This window comes from Empidonax traillii, unplaced genomic scaffold (genome assembly GCF_003031625.1).
Source record: "Empidonax traillii isolate 1590-97213 ecotype Southwest subspecies unplaced genomic scaffold, ASM303162v1 scaffold122:size1458747, whole genome shotgun sequence".
NCBI lineage: Eukaryota > Metazoa > Chordata > Aves > Passeriformes > Tyrannidae > Empidonax > Empidonax traillii.
Window position 1 is genome coordinate 42,522 of NW_020955315.1, and position 15,759 is coordinate 58,280.

Here is a 15,759-nt window from a genome sequence, read left to right on the forward strand (position 1 = left end):
TGAAAATGCAAAGCTTACACTTCCATTTCAGCATGAGCTTTGGTGGGGAGTAGGAATGCAGCGCTGACTTACCACACTCATTTTTATCTCTGTTCTGTAAAATCTTTGTTTTCTGGCTCTGAGTTGCAAACAGGCTGTGCCAGTCCATGGTGTCAGCATAGCAGAGGTTCCTGTTCTTCATAACGGCAACATCTCCATCGCTTATTTCCTTGAGGGAGCGCAGCCCTAAGGACTGTATTTGCAAGTTAACTACAGCAAGGGAATACTGGCCACTGAAACAGAGATGGACAAAAATAAAACACATGCAAGAAAGATAATTAGCAAGCAGAGTTTTACTCGGCATGTTTTTCTTTTAGTTCTCAAATGTGTGTTGCTGTCAACTGCATTTTCTTCAAGCAGGATCCTGCTCAGCCCTCTAAACTTATTGCCTAGTACAGGACATGCCTGTTATATAACAACTGCAATACTCACATCTGGTTTTCCAAGGGCTTTTTAAGCTAAAACTGTCAGGACACACGTCTTCTGACAAGTAAATGATGTGCAGCAATGGTTGCAGCTAAAGCAGCTATTATTTTGTGCTTGTCCACCAAGTCATTCTTCCTCTTGTGGCAAGCCTAGGAGGGCATTGGAAGCGCTGCTGATGTTTGCACTGCCTGGCAGTCTCTATCCCCTGCTGCCCAGCTACCTCAAATCCCAAAGTGCTTCTGATACCTTAGTAACTTACCCCAGAATGTAAAAAGTTACTCTGTGCCCTGCTTGTGTTTCCAGGATGGTGTGGGAGACCCTGTGGGAAAGCAGGCTCAGGGCAGCCTTCCACATGTGGCACGGAGCTGAGGGTCTTTACCCCTGGGACCCGTTATCTACTGCTGCAAAGATAGTGCTCTACTCCTCGAAGGGTTTGTCCCATTTTGCATTAGATTTTGGACATCTGAGTCTCACATTGCTTGCAATCTTGGTGTGCTCAGACAAGAGCAGCTCTAAATAGTGTTCCTCTTACAGTCACTTTGGCACATGATTTACTTACTGTTGCTTTGTTCTGCCTCGTATAATCTCCAGATTTTCAAAAGCATAGAGATCAGTAGCATTCTCGGGCCAGGCTTGAATCAACAGAAATCCTGAAATAAAGAAAAGAAGATTAAAAAATAATAATAATGAAATTAAACCTGTACTGGCAGCAGAACCTCCTCCTTGACCAAATCCTGCGCCAGGAGAAGGCGCTGGTGCTTTCCCTATGCTTATCTGAGAATCTCAAACTGAAACATGACATTCTAGGGAGCAGGGAGATATTTTTAAACCTTGTTTTATAAACAGTTTACTTCTTAGCCCACCACGAGGGCTTAAGAGCATAACAGACGAGGATGTCAGTGGGCCGCACATCCTGCCACACCGAGTCACCAGTGATGATGGCTCTGAGAGGCTGCAGGCTCTGATCCTGTGGTAGAAAAGTATCACTCCGTCCCATTTGTGAGCAGACCTTAGCGGAGAGGAAAACTGAAAAGCAAGAACAGAGGAGAACAGACAGCTACTTGGAGCGGATTTGCTGAAGCAAGCAGAATTCCCTGCTCAGCTGAGCTGTTTGGGAGGACAGGGAGAATCTGGAAAATTGCAGGTTGCTGTATGACGCTCTGCAGTTAGTCATTGCCACCCTGAAGGGAACTAGACAGGTAAGAGAGAAAAAAAAAAAGGGAACTGGAGTCTGGTCTGCGGATCCAGCTCCGATGTTACATTCATTTTGTAATGGGCTGGAAAAAAATTACTTTTAATTGATACTTGGTGTGAGACAGCAGCTGAGCTGAGCACTCTGCTGGCTGCTTTGTGCTCATGGCGATACAGTCACCCCAAGGGAGAGCTCTTCAGGCTGGAGAGGGTGTCTCCGTAAGGATGACGCAAGCCACTGAGCACGCTTCCCTAAGGAGCTGCTGAAAGGTTTTCCACAAATAGAAACACGCTTGGCTTTTCTTAGCTGGAGTGGTACGCCTCCGCATCACCACATGCTTCTTGGGTGGCTGAGGATCTCCTCTGCTCTTACTCTTCTCTAGGGCTGACAGTTCAGCAGAAGGGGTGTTCTGGCCAAACCACACACCTTGGATGGGAGACCAGTATGGGTTATGTGGGCGTAATGCTGGCAAGGCACTGCTGACCACCTTGGTGAAGAGTGACCCTTGGTAGCTCAGAGACAGAAACTCTTTGCTTGCTCTTCTCTTCATATGCTTAAAAAATTTCCCTTCTCTCCCTCTGTATTTTGGCAATATCAGTCAGAGAGAACATCTCAGCTGAAAACTCATTGCTAACCTGATATTTCTTTGACTGTTTTGAAGACATCCAGCTTCTTGGGGTCCAAGGGTAGAGTCTTTGTGAAGGCATCGCTGAAACAAACAGAATGAAGAATTGGGAAAAGAACAGTTCAGCCTCCCCAGCCCTTCTTTCTCCCCAGCCCTTCTTTCAGTGCTTAGTGATCAGCAGGTAACTCACCCCAGAAAAGCAACTGGGAGAATGCTGACATCCCCATTGATCTTGGTACAGTTTTTGAAGGAGTCAATGTTTGTGGCATTTATGGAGAGGATCCCTTTAAGTTCACCTATTCCAATGCCATTGCACACTGTTAAAGGAAAGATACAAAATGAGAAGGGGAGAAGGGTGAAGCCCAGTTACATGGAAGGGGAGAAACACAGAGGTGCCATGAAAAAGCACTCCAACTCTGAGTTTCACAGACCTTTTGTCTATTTTTGCTTTTCAGAAAGTGCCACAAGATAACTGCTTCCTGCTTGCCCAGCTGTGCAGCTCTGGTCTGAGCTTCTCTGCACACAGGCTTTGTATGGCACATGCTCCTCTTTCTCTCTTTGTCCCAATTTAATTTTATTCCCCTTAACGAGGTACTGGGAAGGACAAATGAAGGATAAGGCTGATGTGCAAGATACACTTGCAGAAGCACACGGTTTATCTACAAGCACCCTGTACTTGTGGCGTATCCCAGCTGGAGAGCATGCCCCACAGTCATGTTTCCTGATCAAACCACTTGTCAGATTTCCGAACAATCAGCGGATCTTACCGATATTGAATTTGCGCTTAATTAAGATCAGAACTCCCTGCACTTTTTCTAATGAATTACCTATCCTCTCAAAGCCTCACTGGTTTATTCCATGCTTTTATACCTTTGCTGCACAGCCCATCACACTTTTTACACTTCCGAACACCATTTTCTTCCACTTCGTAAGTATCAGCATTGCACGAGCGAACACAGGAGCCATGGTCTGTCACCACGTAGTTGTCTGGGAAAAAAAAAGGATACAAAAGTCACTGAAAGACAAGAGGGATGCATTGGGAGCTGGACAAACACTTCAGTACTGGTGTAATACTTTTGTCACACTCAGAAAAGTACAGGCACTAACTATGAATACTCACAAACGTCATTTGAAGGTAGATGAACATACAGTGCCATCACCATTTTACAGAGAGGGACATGGCCACAGAAGGATAAAACAACATTCAAGTCTTGATGGGTTAAAAAAAATACATACATGGAACAGCAAGAAAGGAAAAGCAAGCATCTGTAGATAAAACAATCACACAGATTGAGGAGGAGCACTAAAATCAACTACTTTCTACCAGTCCTAATTAAGAACCAGTTAAGAGCTGATAATTTTTTGATTTCATATAGCCATTGTTTTGATGATTTTTTATATGATGCCTTTCCCTCCACCAAGAGGAAAACTTTCAGAAGTCAAAATGTAATGACAAAAAATCAGGGAAGGTGATGGATGAAGTTTGAAGAGGCTCACTTTGTCACCTGTTCCCAGTTCTCACAGGAACTGAAGAGAACAAATGGTGTTTCACTTGTCCACAACACAGAGGGATGACAGGTCCCTTCCCACCTCTCTCCAACCCCCACCTCCTCTGCGGGTGCAATCTGAAATGAACTTACGTGGACATTCCTTCACGCAAGTGGCTCCAAAGCTGTATTTTCCATCAGGGTTGACATCCATCTGGTAGGTGGTGGGGTTATACAGGACTAACGGGGGACACGTATCCTTGCATGTAGCATCATCCCGAAACTTGCGGCATGCCTGGCATTGAACAACAGCACCCATTAAACCACCTTCTCCTTAAAAAGTGATAATGCTTGTATATCAGGCCTTTAAAACACTCTCATCTGTTTCCTGCTTAGCCCTATTGGAAGTCCCAGGCAGCTACAGGGATGGTCCCTCAGGCTTTGAAGGTGAAAGGTTCCTTCACGCTGGGCAATTGAGTTTGATATTTTTTTAAAAATAGAAACCATGAACTTTTCTTTTTCTTAATAAGAAATCTTGGCACTCCGGTGCAAAGCTGCTGGGATTCACGTGGGAACAGGAGTAAATTTGCATGCCTTAGACAGAAAAAATTTCCCTACAGGCAGCAACTGGATCAAGACAAACGGTACTTTTCTTGGCCACTTTTTAATAACCTACATCAAATCAAGTCCTTTCCTGCCGATTACTGACTTTTCTGGCTAAATATTAAACCGAAACCATTATATTTGGCTGTAGGTAATGAACAATTTAGCAGGCATTTATGAAGGGCAAGTTGGTTCTTCCAATCTAAGTCTGCATTAAATTAATAATCACTCTCCTTTTCCCTTTCTTCTCCACTGGCTTTCTAGATGACAGAGAATAACTGTCTGCCTTGTGAGCCAGTAAGGGCATTACAGCCATGCAGCTTAAAAGGGCACCAGGAATAAAGATAACTTTATGGTTTCTATGGCAATTACTCAGATGAAGTGTAGTGTGAATACGGGGAAGATTTAAAGCACAGCATACACTGACCCCCTGAAACTCTTGGAGAGAAGTCAAGGGACCTTTTTTTCCCCCTAAAGAAGCTTTGTGTGCTTTTTCTCCGTCCCAAGGTTCCCCAAAAACAGCGCTTATGTGTCAAGTGAAAACCAGAAAGGGAAACCTTGATTTCATGTCTGAAGTTCAATGAAATGCAGAAAGATGAAGATCCACCATATCTTATTCCCCTTAGAAGTTCTTGCTTTAGTAAATCAAGATTATTACTGACTAGTGCTAAGGAGCACAGGGCAAATTTGTGCTGGCCTGCAAAATTGCTGTAGCACAGGGGCTACTGTGGACCTGAGGATCTGCCCATGTGGGGAAGCCACCCTACAGCAAACACTTAGATGCTCTACAACAACTTTGTAGTCACTGGGCACTCAAAGGCACTAAAGCTGGTCTAGAATGCACTAGTAAGGTTCACTGACAGAGTCAGTAAAGACCAGCTAAGGCTGCTGTGAAGTTCATCTCATCTTCCCTCCCACCAACCACCCACAAAGGGAAGTCTTGGAGCATCCTCCAGGACAGCATCTCTCAGAGGGCGTCTTGGGTTGAAGAAGGCTGGAGGACCTGCAGCTGAATGCCTGCCTCGCTGTATCAGGGATTTAAGCAGTTATGGTGGTGGTGTGGCATCATTACCAGGCAGTCACTCTCCCGAGGCCCCGTGCATCCCGCAGCGCACTGGTTGTGGCAGCAGTCGCTGGGCACCTTCCCCCTGCAGCGGCCAGAGCACTGCTGGGCACAGATGACTTTTGTTACTGGAAGATACAAGAAAAAAATGAGAAACATCAGCTGTACTTGCTGCACTGAGATCAAGAAATATGGAGAAATGGTCTGGTGCAGGATCTGTGCTAGTTTTTCCTCATGGGATGCACATTCTGTCCTCACATAAGGCTAAAGTTTGGGAGGGGTGAGAGCTGGTGTGGGTGGTAGTGAGCAGGAATTGTGCTCAGCCTGTAATTATCTTGGCTGTTGCGAGGTGCTAAGAACGCTGATCCCAACCAGGAAATATGCCTTGCTTAGAAAGAGCAACTGGGTCCCTGTCACATCAATGCCCAGATCAAGAAAAACTCTGTGGTGTCATTGCATCCTACATCTGGGAAACAGAGCAGGATCTGCCTCCATTTCACTGAAAAAAGTTGCTATTATTTTTGCTAGCTTTGGGAAAAACAATGTGGCAGAACTGCCAGGGTTTCATACTAAAAAGGGAAACCATACATTGTTGGTGTGGTGTCAGGATCCCTTCAACGCACTAAAAATATTCTGAAATTTGCAGAGAGGGGAGACTCACTCAACAAACAGATTTCATATGCGCATTGAATTATTTTTCTTTAGGCTTCAATTCCTTGGCCAAATTTTATCTTCATTACACAATTCCCACAGGGTTTGCACCACTGCAACCACCCAGAGGAAGAACTGGCCCTGGTTCAGCTTTTTTCAGGGAAGCAAAAACTGCCTGCAACATTTTGCTGAGAATTGGGAAAGTGTCTCCATTTGAATAGCAAAGCAGCAAAAAGGATAATCAGAACAATTAAAAAAAAACCCAAAAAACCAAAAAACTGAAACTACCACAAACCAGAAAAGGGATTGCTTGTTCTCTAGAAAAAAAAAAAATTACTTTTCCACAGAGCCTGGCATTAGACATCAGAGAAACCTGATGGCTACTCTGCTTCATTAAAGCACCCTGAGCCTTTCAGCTGTGCTCTACACTAACTGGTATCAACTTTGCAGTTGGCACAAATGGGTTACAAGACCACCATGAATTCCTGAAGGTATGAAATAGAAGGTTGTTAATTGACAAAAAATTATTGCAATAAGTAGCCTGCTACAGGGTATATAACAGTGATTTTTAAAAATCATACATTCTATCTTTTTCCGTTACACACTTTTGTATCCAAACTGTATTATTTCATTAATCTTGCAGGCCTGTAAGCAAGATAATATACTTTCAAGTATATCAAGGAAACAGATTATTTCTACAACATGCATTAGCTTCTCTGATAGCAACTCCTTCATTCCACTAGAAACAGGGGAATAAGAGGCACATGGTTCTACATGAACAGTGTTCTGATATAATTTTTTTTCATAAGCATTAGCAGGGGAATAAAGCACCTCATCACTTTGATAGCTATTGACTAGAGCTTCCTGCTGGAAATATATATCACAGCAGACGTTTTTACATCGTACAGAATATCCCACGTTCATTTTCAGGACAAAAAAACTTTCCCACATATGGAAATGTGGGAAATATTTTCAGTTGGCCACGTTCTCAAATGCCTGGAGAGGTGAGCAAGAGCCTGCAAAAGGTTTCATTTTATGCACTCATCAACCTCCCGAATCAGCGAGAGTTTGTAAATGCTAAAAGCCTGACGGGTTGAGAGACCTGAGGTTTTGCAAGGCCCTGAGACAGCTGTGCAGAACCAGCTGCGGGGACCAACCCGGGAAGGCCTCTGAGTATTCAGTCACTGTCCACCTTGAGAGCCAAGCTGCAGAGCTGTCTGAAAAAACACTAAAGCTTTTGCTAAATGATGACAGAAAAGATTTGCTCAAGCTCCAAGTTGTATAGATTTGGCTTGATATTTGCAGAGAAGAAACTTAGGGTTAGGTGATTATTTGCAACAGAAAACTGAAGATAGGATATTGCTTCCATTTGCATCATGCCTAGATCAGCGCTTTTTTCACTGAACATTTCACAAAACAAAGATTTAGAAATAGGTTATTTCCCCACTTTTTAGAGAAGAAAGAAATAATGAAGTATGGTCTTCCTCCTCAACCTTTACTTTAGGAAAAATAAAACCTTGTAAAGATGTTTCTGTTGCTCTCTTGATATCAGGCAAACATCCTACCTGCACAATTTTACAGTAAAACACAGGCAGCCAAACATTCCTATTTATATAATTAAAAATGGCTACAGAGAGCCTTTCAAAGGTCCTCTGAGTACAGTATGTAGTGCGATTAAATCCACATGAAGATGACATAATTTGTGTTGACAAAAAAAAACCTACGGGGATTGCAAAAAGAGAAATTAAAAGCAGCAAAAATTGGGTTACACTGTTACTTCTAAGAGTAGAAAATAATCCCAAGTATTAATATCATTAATTGGCCTGCAGAATGACTCTGCAGGAAACAGCAGGAAGGCAAACAATTCACCATGCAGTTACTGTGTTCCCTGTTACATGGCAAAATAACCGAAAGAATATATGCTCTGAAGCGAGGATGGGAGAGAGCTGTGGGCGACAGACAAAAGTTTTCAGTGCAGGAGACACCTGCAGAATTTTGCTTCTGGAAGAACAGCACATCTGCAGGGAAACCCAAACCCAAGGCAAACCACCTTGAGGTTTCCCATCCAGAAAGGGAACTGCTTGTAGGGACTAGGCATGGTTGTCCTTCCCTATGACTACCCTTGTGCAGACCATGTCCATGCATGGTGTGCTTCAAGAAGTCCCAGCATGGCAGGATGCAGAGAAGGACAAGTGTGATACACATGTTACTAATTTGCGCTTGACAGGTTAATTTTTCAGTAGATAGAAATTTAGTATGTTAGAGTATACAAGCTATTTCTTAATTAATCTTACATTTTTGGCAGTTCTGTTCACCAGGGCCCCAGCAGTGGTCCTCTGTGCAGTTCATGTGGCATTTGGGACCTAAAACATGAGACAGAGCATAGTATTTTGTAACCACAGAAAACAACAACATACCATGAACCCCGGAAAACCATGACTTGAGATTTGGTTCTCAATAAACCAGTGTAGGAAGCACCTATGTAACGATGCTCAAAAAAATGGTGAACTTTAATCCTTATCCCTTTGTTCAACTCCGCTTTCCTACGTGCAGTTCTCCACCCCCACACCTTTGAACAAGCGAGCACAACACCCAGCCAGTCTAGCTTACGAAAGACGTTCACTTTTCCCAGGAACAGGAATCTCAGCTACTGCCCGGCTGGCCCTTCTGCTGGTGGGGTTTGCGTGCAATGGCAAGTCACCACTGGCTTGCAGCCGGGCATGTGCCAGCTGCTCACTACAGGCCACATGTAAATCAGCGTTTCTGAGCAATGCAGTTCTAAAAAGTAAACGAATCCAACTGGATTCACAGGTAACCGCCAGCTACTCCGACCACAAAGTAATTTGACTCGTCTGTTTCACACCCTCCTCCCATCCTCTGCCAAGAATACTCCTCGGTGGAGGACTGCACTGCAGATGGACAATTAATGGAGAGGTGATAGGGTGGATGGACACCCTGCCTGACCTCAGTGGTTCAGTGCTGGTTCTTTCCCATCCCTCCCTCCTTGCTCTCTTCTTTCTTTTTCTTTCTCTTAATGACAAGCAGATTCCGAGAGAAACTACTTATTTTAGGTTATGGGATCGTTATTAAAGCCATAAATGGCTGTTTAAGCAGATTAATAGGGAATTCACTACATTTAAAAGGCATTTCCTACTAAAGTGTTCCTTCCTGTTAACATCATGTGATTCTCCCTCCCTCTGTCACCCATCAAATAGCTGAACGGATGCCAATACTTGTCCAAGAGCTGATTGATTTGGTGTGGGACCAAAGAACTCCTTTTCTTTTTTAAGTTGAAAAGTTAAAGATTAACATTCCTGGGGTGGTCAGAGCCAAACTTCTGTGCTGACATATATAGTTCGCAACTGCTTGATTACGCTAGGGCTCTGCACAAAAATAAGTCAACACAGAAGTTGGCTATTAGCTCAGGCAATTATGCAACTGGAAGAAGATAAAGAAAATATGTTTTCCCGTCAATTTATAGTGCCAGAAATTAAATGCTCAGAAACGAAAATAAACTTTCCTTGAAGTGACTGGGGATTTTACAAGGGACTCCTAAGGCTGAAGGATTAGCTTAAGCCTACTCTAACCATATGCTATACAAACTTTCAAATATCCCCCCGTCTCCCTGCTGATCTGAAGCATCAGATTTATCTGCCTGTTTATCATTATTTTTGCAAGGGCAGTCTGTCCAGCCCAAAGCAGTTGGGTTTTACAGCACTCAGTATGGGCCTTAGCTCTAAAAAAGCTTCAAGCAACTCCACGAAGGTACCCACATGGACTTTCTAGACCCAAACCTTACATTGTAAACCGTAGATTCCTGGAAAGCAAAGGAGTGCACGTTTTCCTTAGATGTGTTTGATTAACACATATGTAGAGTACTGCCTTAAACCAAGAACTTTGCTGAGCTCTGAGTTAAGGACCTGAGCTCTGAGTTAATGAAAAATTCTATCTTAGGCCAGTGGTGCAGAAATGAAAGCACTTCCCTTGGAACTGGGCTTGGTAGCCCTCGTGTGAAAAACTGTTGGACCACAAACCTACTGCGTGAAAGATGGTATGTTTATTATACTGTCTGAAGTGGAGGGGGAGAGCACATAGCATTTTTGGTAAGTTAATACTCACAAGAAGACAAGTTGCTTGCAAACTCAAGCACTGTGAGAGGCTTCTTGCTCGTGTCAATGATGTCATTCCAGAGAACAGTGTCCATGTTGCAGAGTTTGGGGTTGTTGCTGATTTTAACACCTCCATTGAGAATTTCTGTTACAGAAAGAGAATTTGTAAGCGAAGCAATTCCCTAAGACTTCTGTCTCTGATCTAAAGAAAGAGAAATAAAGCACATATTTCTCCACCTCATGCTGACAGAAAAGGACAATTTATATAACTAACACCAGGCTCAGACTGACAGGTTCTGGAGAGTCAGCTGCTCTTGGATGCCATAAAGATGTCAGTACACGTGGCTTTCTGCCTGGTGCCACCTCTAGGGGCCATAGCACTCAGCAGAGATGGCACTGCTGGTGTGCATAGACAGAGACTGTGTGAGACTCTAACGCACAGATCACCAGTTCCCACAGGGACTTAACAGAAAATACTGATGTGTATGCACTGTAATCAAATAATGCAAAATAACAAATGGATACTTCTTTGCCAGTTTGGGGGACAGAAATGAATCTCACCATCTTGTTGATGTTTTGGATTTTCTGTCATCTTTCTGCAATGGGAAATTATGAACTTTCTTCGCCTTTTAAAGAAGACTGGGTAGCAGGAAGGCAATTAGGAAACTATATTCAGATCCTTGTTTTTAAAGCAGGAGTTGATGGCATTTGAGAGGCAATCTCCAATTAGATCTTGAGACCAGTAAGACAACAGCTGAAGTTTGCTTTAGAGGTGCCTCCACCTCTTGCTTTCCTCTCACCTGATAGCCGCTTCATTGGCAGCTGCCGGAGTCCCTGGGTTTTATTCATGTGGTAATTGGATAAAACTGCCAGGGCATAAGAGTTGTCATACAGCACATTGCCTCGGATGATCTGGAGGTTTTCTAGGGGAATGACGTCCACCATGTTAAGTGCGATGAGTACGTAGCCGGCGACCTCCTGTATCGACTGAGAGAAGAACAGAAGAAAACACGGTGCTTAATCCATAGGACTCCTCAATAATCGTTTTCTACCTCCCACCCGTCCAATCCACCATCTTTCAATTTTAAGGAGCGATAAACCATTTAATCTCATTGAAATACGTAAATCTGAGAACAAAAACGGACTACGAGGAAAACTTTGCCAGTTAAGCAGGTATAAACTCATCTTTCGAGCAGCTACCACGGTGTCACTGAAAAGGTCCAGCTTACCCCTGCTCTGGGTAAGTGGGGCTAACTAGGGGATGCAGGCAAACAGGGTAAGCATGTATGATATGGCAACTCAGTGTGATGTTTCCCTTAAATAACTGCCTAGCCTCCAACCACTAGCAGCACAGAGATGCCATCTGATTCAGGCTTTTACATTCTCTTTTCCGTGCCCCTTTCCTTGCAGATCTTCCACTGCTCATAAGAGGGGAAGATCAGGAAAGCTTCTCCTTTTTAAGTAACATATATTTACACAACAAAAATACAAGTGAGGTACTGTTCCTGCATGTAGGTCATTTCCTGCTTTGCACTGCGAAATGTGTGCATTTCTATCTCCTACAAAAATGACCATAAATGAAAAACCCTCAGGCTACCACTTAGGATATTTTCCTGTTCTGTGAAGACTACCAGTGAATTTTCAAGAGACCTGTTATGTTCCTGGGAACACTGAGCTCCATAGTCAGGTTGTGCTTCAGAGAGAAGAATACCATCATATTTATAACCCATGTGTCTGAACTATACATTTTCTGATCTTGCTTGTTACTTGCTGGTGGAGAATGTAGAGGCCCCCAAGTGAGACAGTGCTCCCTCCTCCCCATGCTGCAGCTGAGTTTTAGCATCCATTCCCTGTCCTTTCCTCCCCTCCCTCAGCTTGCCATAGTTACTCAGGGACTTGTGCACAAAACAAATGTTGAGATGGGAGTAGCCCGTGTGTCAACTGCGGAGGATCGTCTTGAAGATCGTTTGAAGAATCCACGTGGGAAGTTATTGCACAGGACTTGCCTGCCTGCTCGGGGTGTGAGCACTGCAGGCTACAGAGGGACTCACCACAACGGCAGGGGAAGGGGCCACAGTTTGAAGAAGAGAATGGGAAAGGCCTCCACACTTCAAAATCTGCCATCAGTGGGTCGCCACTCACTTTGTGCTTTGCTTTGCCCAACAGCGCCACAAAGTCTTTTGCTCTCTGAGAAGTAAGGCAATGGGTAAGGATGCAATTGGAACGACAAATAAGAAGAAACCCACCTGCTTGGCACCCATTACAGGTTAGCAAATGTTTGAAAAGCTATTTGTCAAAGTGCCTGATTTGTATAGTAGAGTTGAGCATATTCTGCAGCCTACAGGTGTGTTTAGACTGTGAGCTGCAATTTCTCTGGCATTAGCTAGCTATGTTTTTTGGATCACCACAGAATTTTATCAGTAGCTGATCCTCTGCGTTTTCCTCAAAAAATGGAGTAAGATTCCTTTAGCAGAGAAGACCACATGGGCCACGAACACTAACCTTCAGGAAAGAGAGGTCACGATTGTGCTCCACGTATGTAATCTCCAGGTTGCTGAGCACCACCTCACAATTGTTATACATCCTCTGCAGGCTGGTGAAATGGTCTTCCACATGTCCCAGTTGGGTCAGCTTGTTATTTGTCCCTTGACAAACTGTGGGGGAAAGAAGAAAGCTCCATGAAGGAAAGGGAGAATATAAAGACTTGTTGCCTACTTATCTTTACAAGCACCACAGTAAGTTAAGCATCAGTTTCATAAGAAACAAGAACGTTATCTGTCTGATGGCAATAGTGTAGGAAGCATGCAGTGTTTCCCAGGGACAGAGATGCATCAGAATTTAGAGCTGGAATAATCCTCCGTCACTTTCTGTTACATAAAAAGCTCCAAAACAAGGCTTTTGTACATAAGTAGCACTAAGTTTTCCTGTATCACAAACATAACTCAGTTCCTGAGGAGAGGACAGTCATAGAGTACCATCAATCATTACTGAAAATAGAAGGAATCCCCAAAGGCCACTTCCCTGAGGACCCATTACTTCAGAGGGAGTTGGGTCTCCCTCTAAGCTCAGTGGGAGCAAGTGGGGGCTTCCTACAGGATCCCTCAAGCTACAAATCCAGGTTTTAAGAGCAAACTGAACCTCCAGGAATTACATATCTCTTGCAAGTCCGACACTTTGGGAGTATGATAAGATTCAGGAGATTTCCTGGCATATTCTGCTTTGGCACACAAATATCCCTTTGTCTACTTTGCTGATGGGGAAGGAAGAGGTGTCCACTGAGATTCCAAACATTTATAAGAGCGAGATGGAAAAATTAGTCCCCACCTGAAATTATATTACTCTGTTTTATTAAATCTAGAAGAATTGACAAAAGTTATCACCACAATATTTGATTGCGACGGAAGACCAAAATGCAAATTGCTCTGAAGAAATAATACAACACATAACACCCCAAAACTGTACTCAAATAGTTTCTCCCTGGCCTATCCTTTCATAGCTAAAATGAAAACATCTCTGAGCTATCCTAATATCGAAGAAATCAGAACAATCCACAAGGCAATGTGGTAAAATACTTCACAACCCCTTCCAGGTGGAAAGCTTCAGCCCAGCCTTGCTGTTCAGTGGGAGCAAAAGGAGGCTTTTGTCTCATCACTGTTACAATGCAACCCTAGCCTGACTGCACAGCTTTCCGTAGCACACTGAAAGAATTGCATCCTTTTAACTTGGAGAAAATAATACATGAAAAGATACTTTTGTCGAGTCATAATTCCTAGAGGCACCAATCACAAGCTGGAACACCACTGTGTGGGGTGCTGCAGAGCAAATAACAATGACTCTCGACAAAGCTGAAAATAAGTTTTGGTGCTAGCAACATAAGACGACACCTGTTGAAGATTTACTGAACAGCTGATGTTTTATTAGTAGGAAAAATAACTTAATAAGCAGTGATAAAAGCACCACTTACCAGTCGTCTATACCATTCACTGAACACGTGCTACTTCTCAGTACAGCCAGCATTACGGAGTTACAGTGACAACAGATTGAATACTCTTGGACAAGGCTTAAAGCAAGGCTATTCACTCACATTCCTCAGTTATTTCTCATGATACATCTAGATAAACATTATAGTGTTTGGGATCAAACTGCTAGTAAATGGGGACAGTATAACAGGGGTTGTGAGTACACCACCTAAGCTGCTTTTTACTTCACAAGCCTCAAGTGCAGAAAAAGACATTTGCTTTGGATTTCTGAATTTCTTTACATTTGTTTTAGACATCTTAGCTGGATTTTCTGTTCCATTTTCAAACTTAACTGTTCCAATGTGTTCCTGCTTAAAACCCGTACTTGCCTTCTGCTTCAAGTACAAGGACCACAAATTATGAGCTAGAGCCACAGAAAGGGGTTTTTTGTTTGTTTTTGTTTTGTTTGGGGTTTTTTTTGTGGAGCGGTCACATTTTGAAGGCAGAAAGTTAGAAGTCCTGTCATACTCTAGTCTGCTCTGGAAAGTGTGGTGGCATTGGGGACAGAAGTGAAGAAGCTTTGAACTGACTGGAAGAGTAAAAGAGTTGTCCCAGAGGTCGTCTTGAATTTTAAATAATGTTATCCTATTACCAAGGAAAAAAGCCAGTAACGAGAGATTCTCGGACAATTAAAAACCTCAACTTGGATGCTCAGTTTAGGCATTGCATATCTGATCTTTAAAACAGTGTGATTTTTGAAAGCACTCAAACACAATGCAAGAGCAGATGCAGTTTAGACTTCTCACAGAAATAAAGACATGTAAGTCTGTAAGTCAGCCTGCTATGGTCTTCAGGGCCCACAAATGACCTGGGGCTCTTACTGCACCTCTCAGGCTAACAGCGAAGATCTGCCCTGATACCCAAGACAGGCCTGATGCAAAAGATGCAGTGTTTATGCTATGTCTGAGCTGAAGGAGAGGTGGAAGGAGGAGCCTTGTCTGGTGGCATCTTCTGGCCACCCGTGCCCCTGATCGACCTTAAGCAGTTTGGCACCGGTCAGGCTGTGCAACAGCTCCCTGTACAACAGCTCACTGAAAAAAACACATAAGACAAACTGCACTCATCTGAATGTGCCTCTCTTGGGATCAGACAAGTGTTGGAGCTCTGAACCTGGGTCAGACGTCTTGAGAAACACAGACTTTTTCATTGCTCATTAGGTCAAGGCTGATGCAGCAGGCAGAGGGCATGGCTACTTTTGTGCTTCTCCCTCTCCCGCGGGACCACTCGGTGAACCATGCCAAACAGCTGATCCAAGCTACAAATAATGCGGTACAATAAATAAATAATTGGTCAGAGGGTATTTTTAGCCCAGAAAAGCTCACTGATTTGGTTCAGCATTGTGCCCTATGCATTCAAACCAGCTCCGAGGATGGCAAGGAGGGAGAAGCAAATAGTCAAGAGAAGGAGCTTGCCTGCTTGTGAAGCTGCAGAGGGAAACCCAGACATAACAAGCTTCAAAGAGGCATCAGGTTGGTCCTCCAGGATTTACTTTTTTCCCCTGTACTGTAAGTAGAGAGCACTTTTATGGCTGTCTACCAAAGGTGT

The 15,759-nt window shown here is 43.6% G+C and overlaps 1 protein-coding gene across 2 annotated transcripts in view; it reads right to left on the minus strand.

Annotated features, from left to right (window-relative positions):
* EGFR (epidermal growth factor receptor) overlaps positions 1-15,759 on the minus strand; it is a 150,697-nt gene that overhangs the window by 30,790 nt on the left and 104,148 nt on the right. For both annotated transcript variants that reach the window (XM_027883267.1, XM_027883266.1), the window contains exons 2-12: positions 12,698-12,849; positions 10,996-11,182; positions 10,206-10,340; positions 8,381-8,449; positions 5,445-5,563; positions 3,923-4,064; positions 3,153-3,269; positions 2,473-2,599; positions 2,293-2,366; positions 1,025-1,115; positions 73-272 (exon numbers count right to left, since the gene is read on the minus strand). In XM_027883267.1, coding sequence (XP_027739068.1) covers positions 73-272; positions 1,025-1,115; positions 2,293-2,366; positions 2,473-2,599; positions 3,153-3,269; positions 3,923-4,064; positions 5,445-5,563; positions 8,381-8,449; positions 10,206-10,340; positions 10,996-11,182; positions 12,698-12,849 — 1,413 coding nt within the window. The remainder of the gene's footprint in view (positions 1-72; positions 273-1,024; positions 1,116-2,292; positions 2,367-2,472; positions 2,600-3,152; positions 3,270-3,922; positions 4,065-5,444; positions 5,564-8,380; positions 8,450-10,205; positions 10,341-10,995; positions 11,183-12,697; positions 12,850-15,759) is intronic.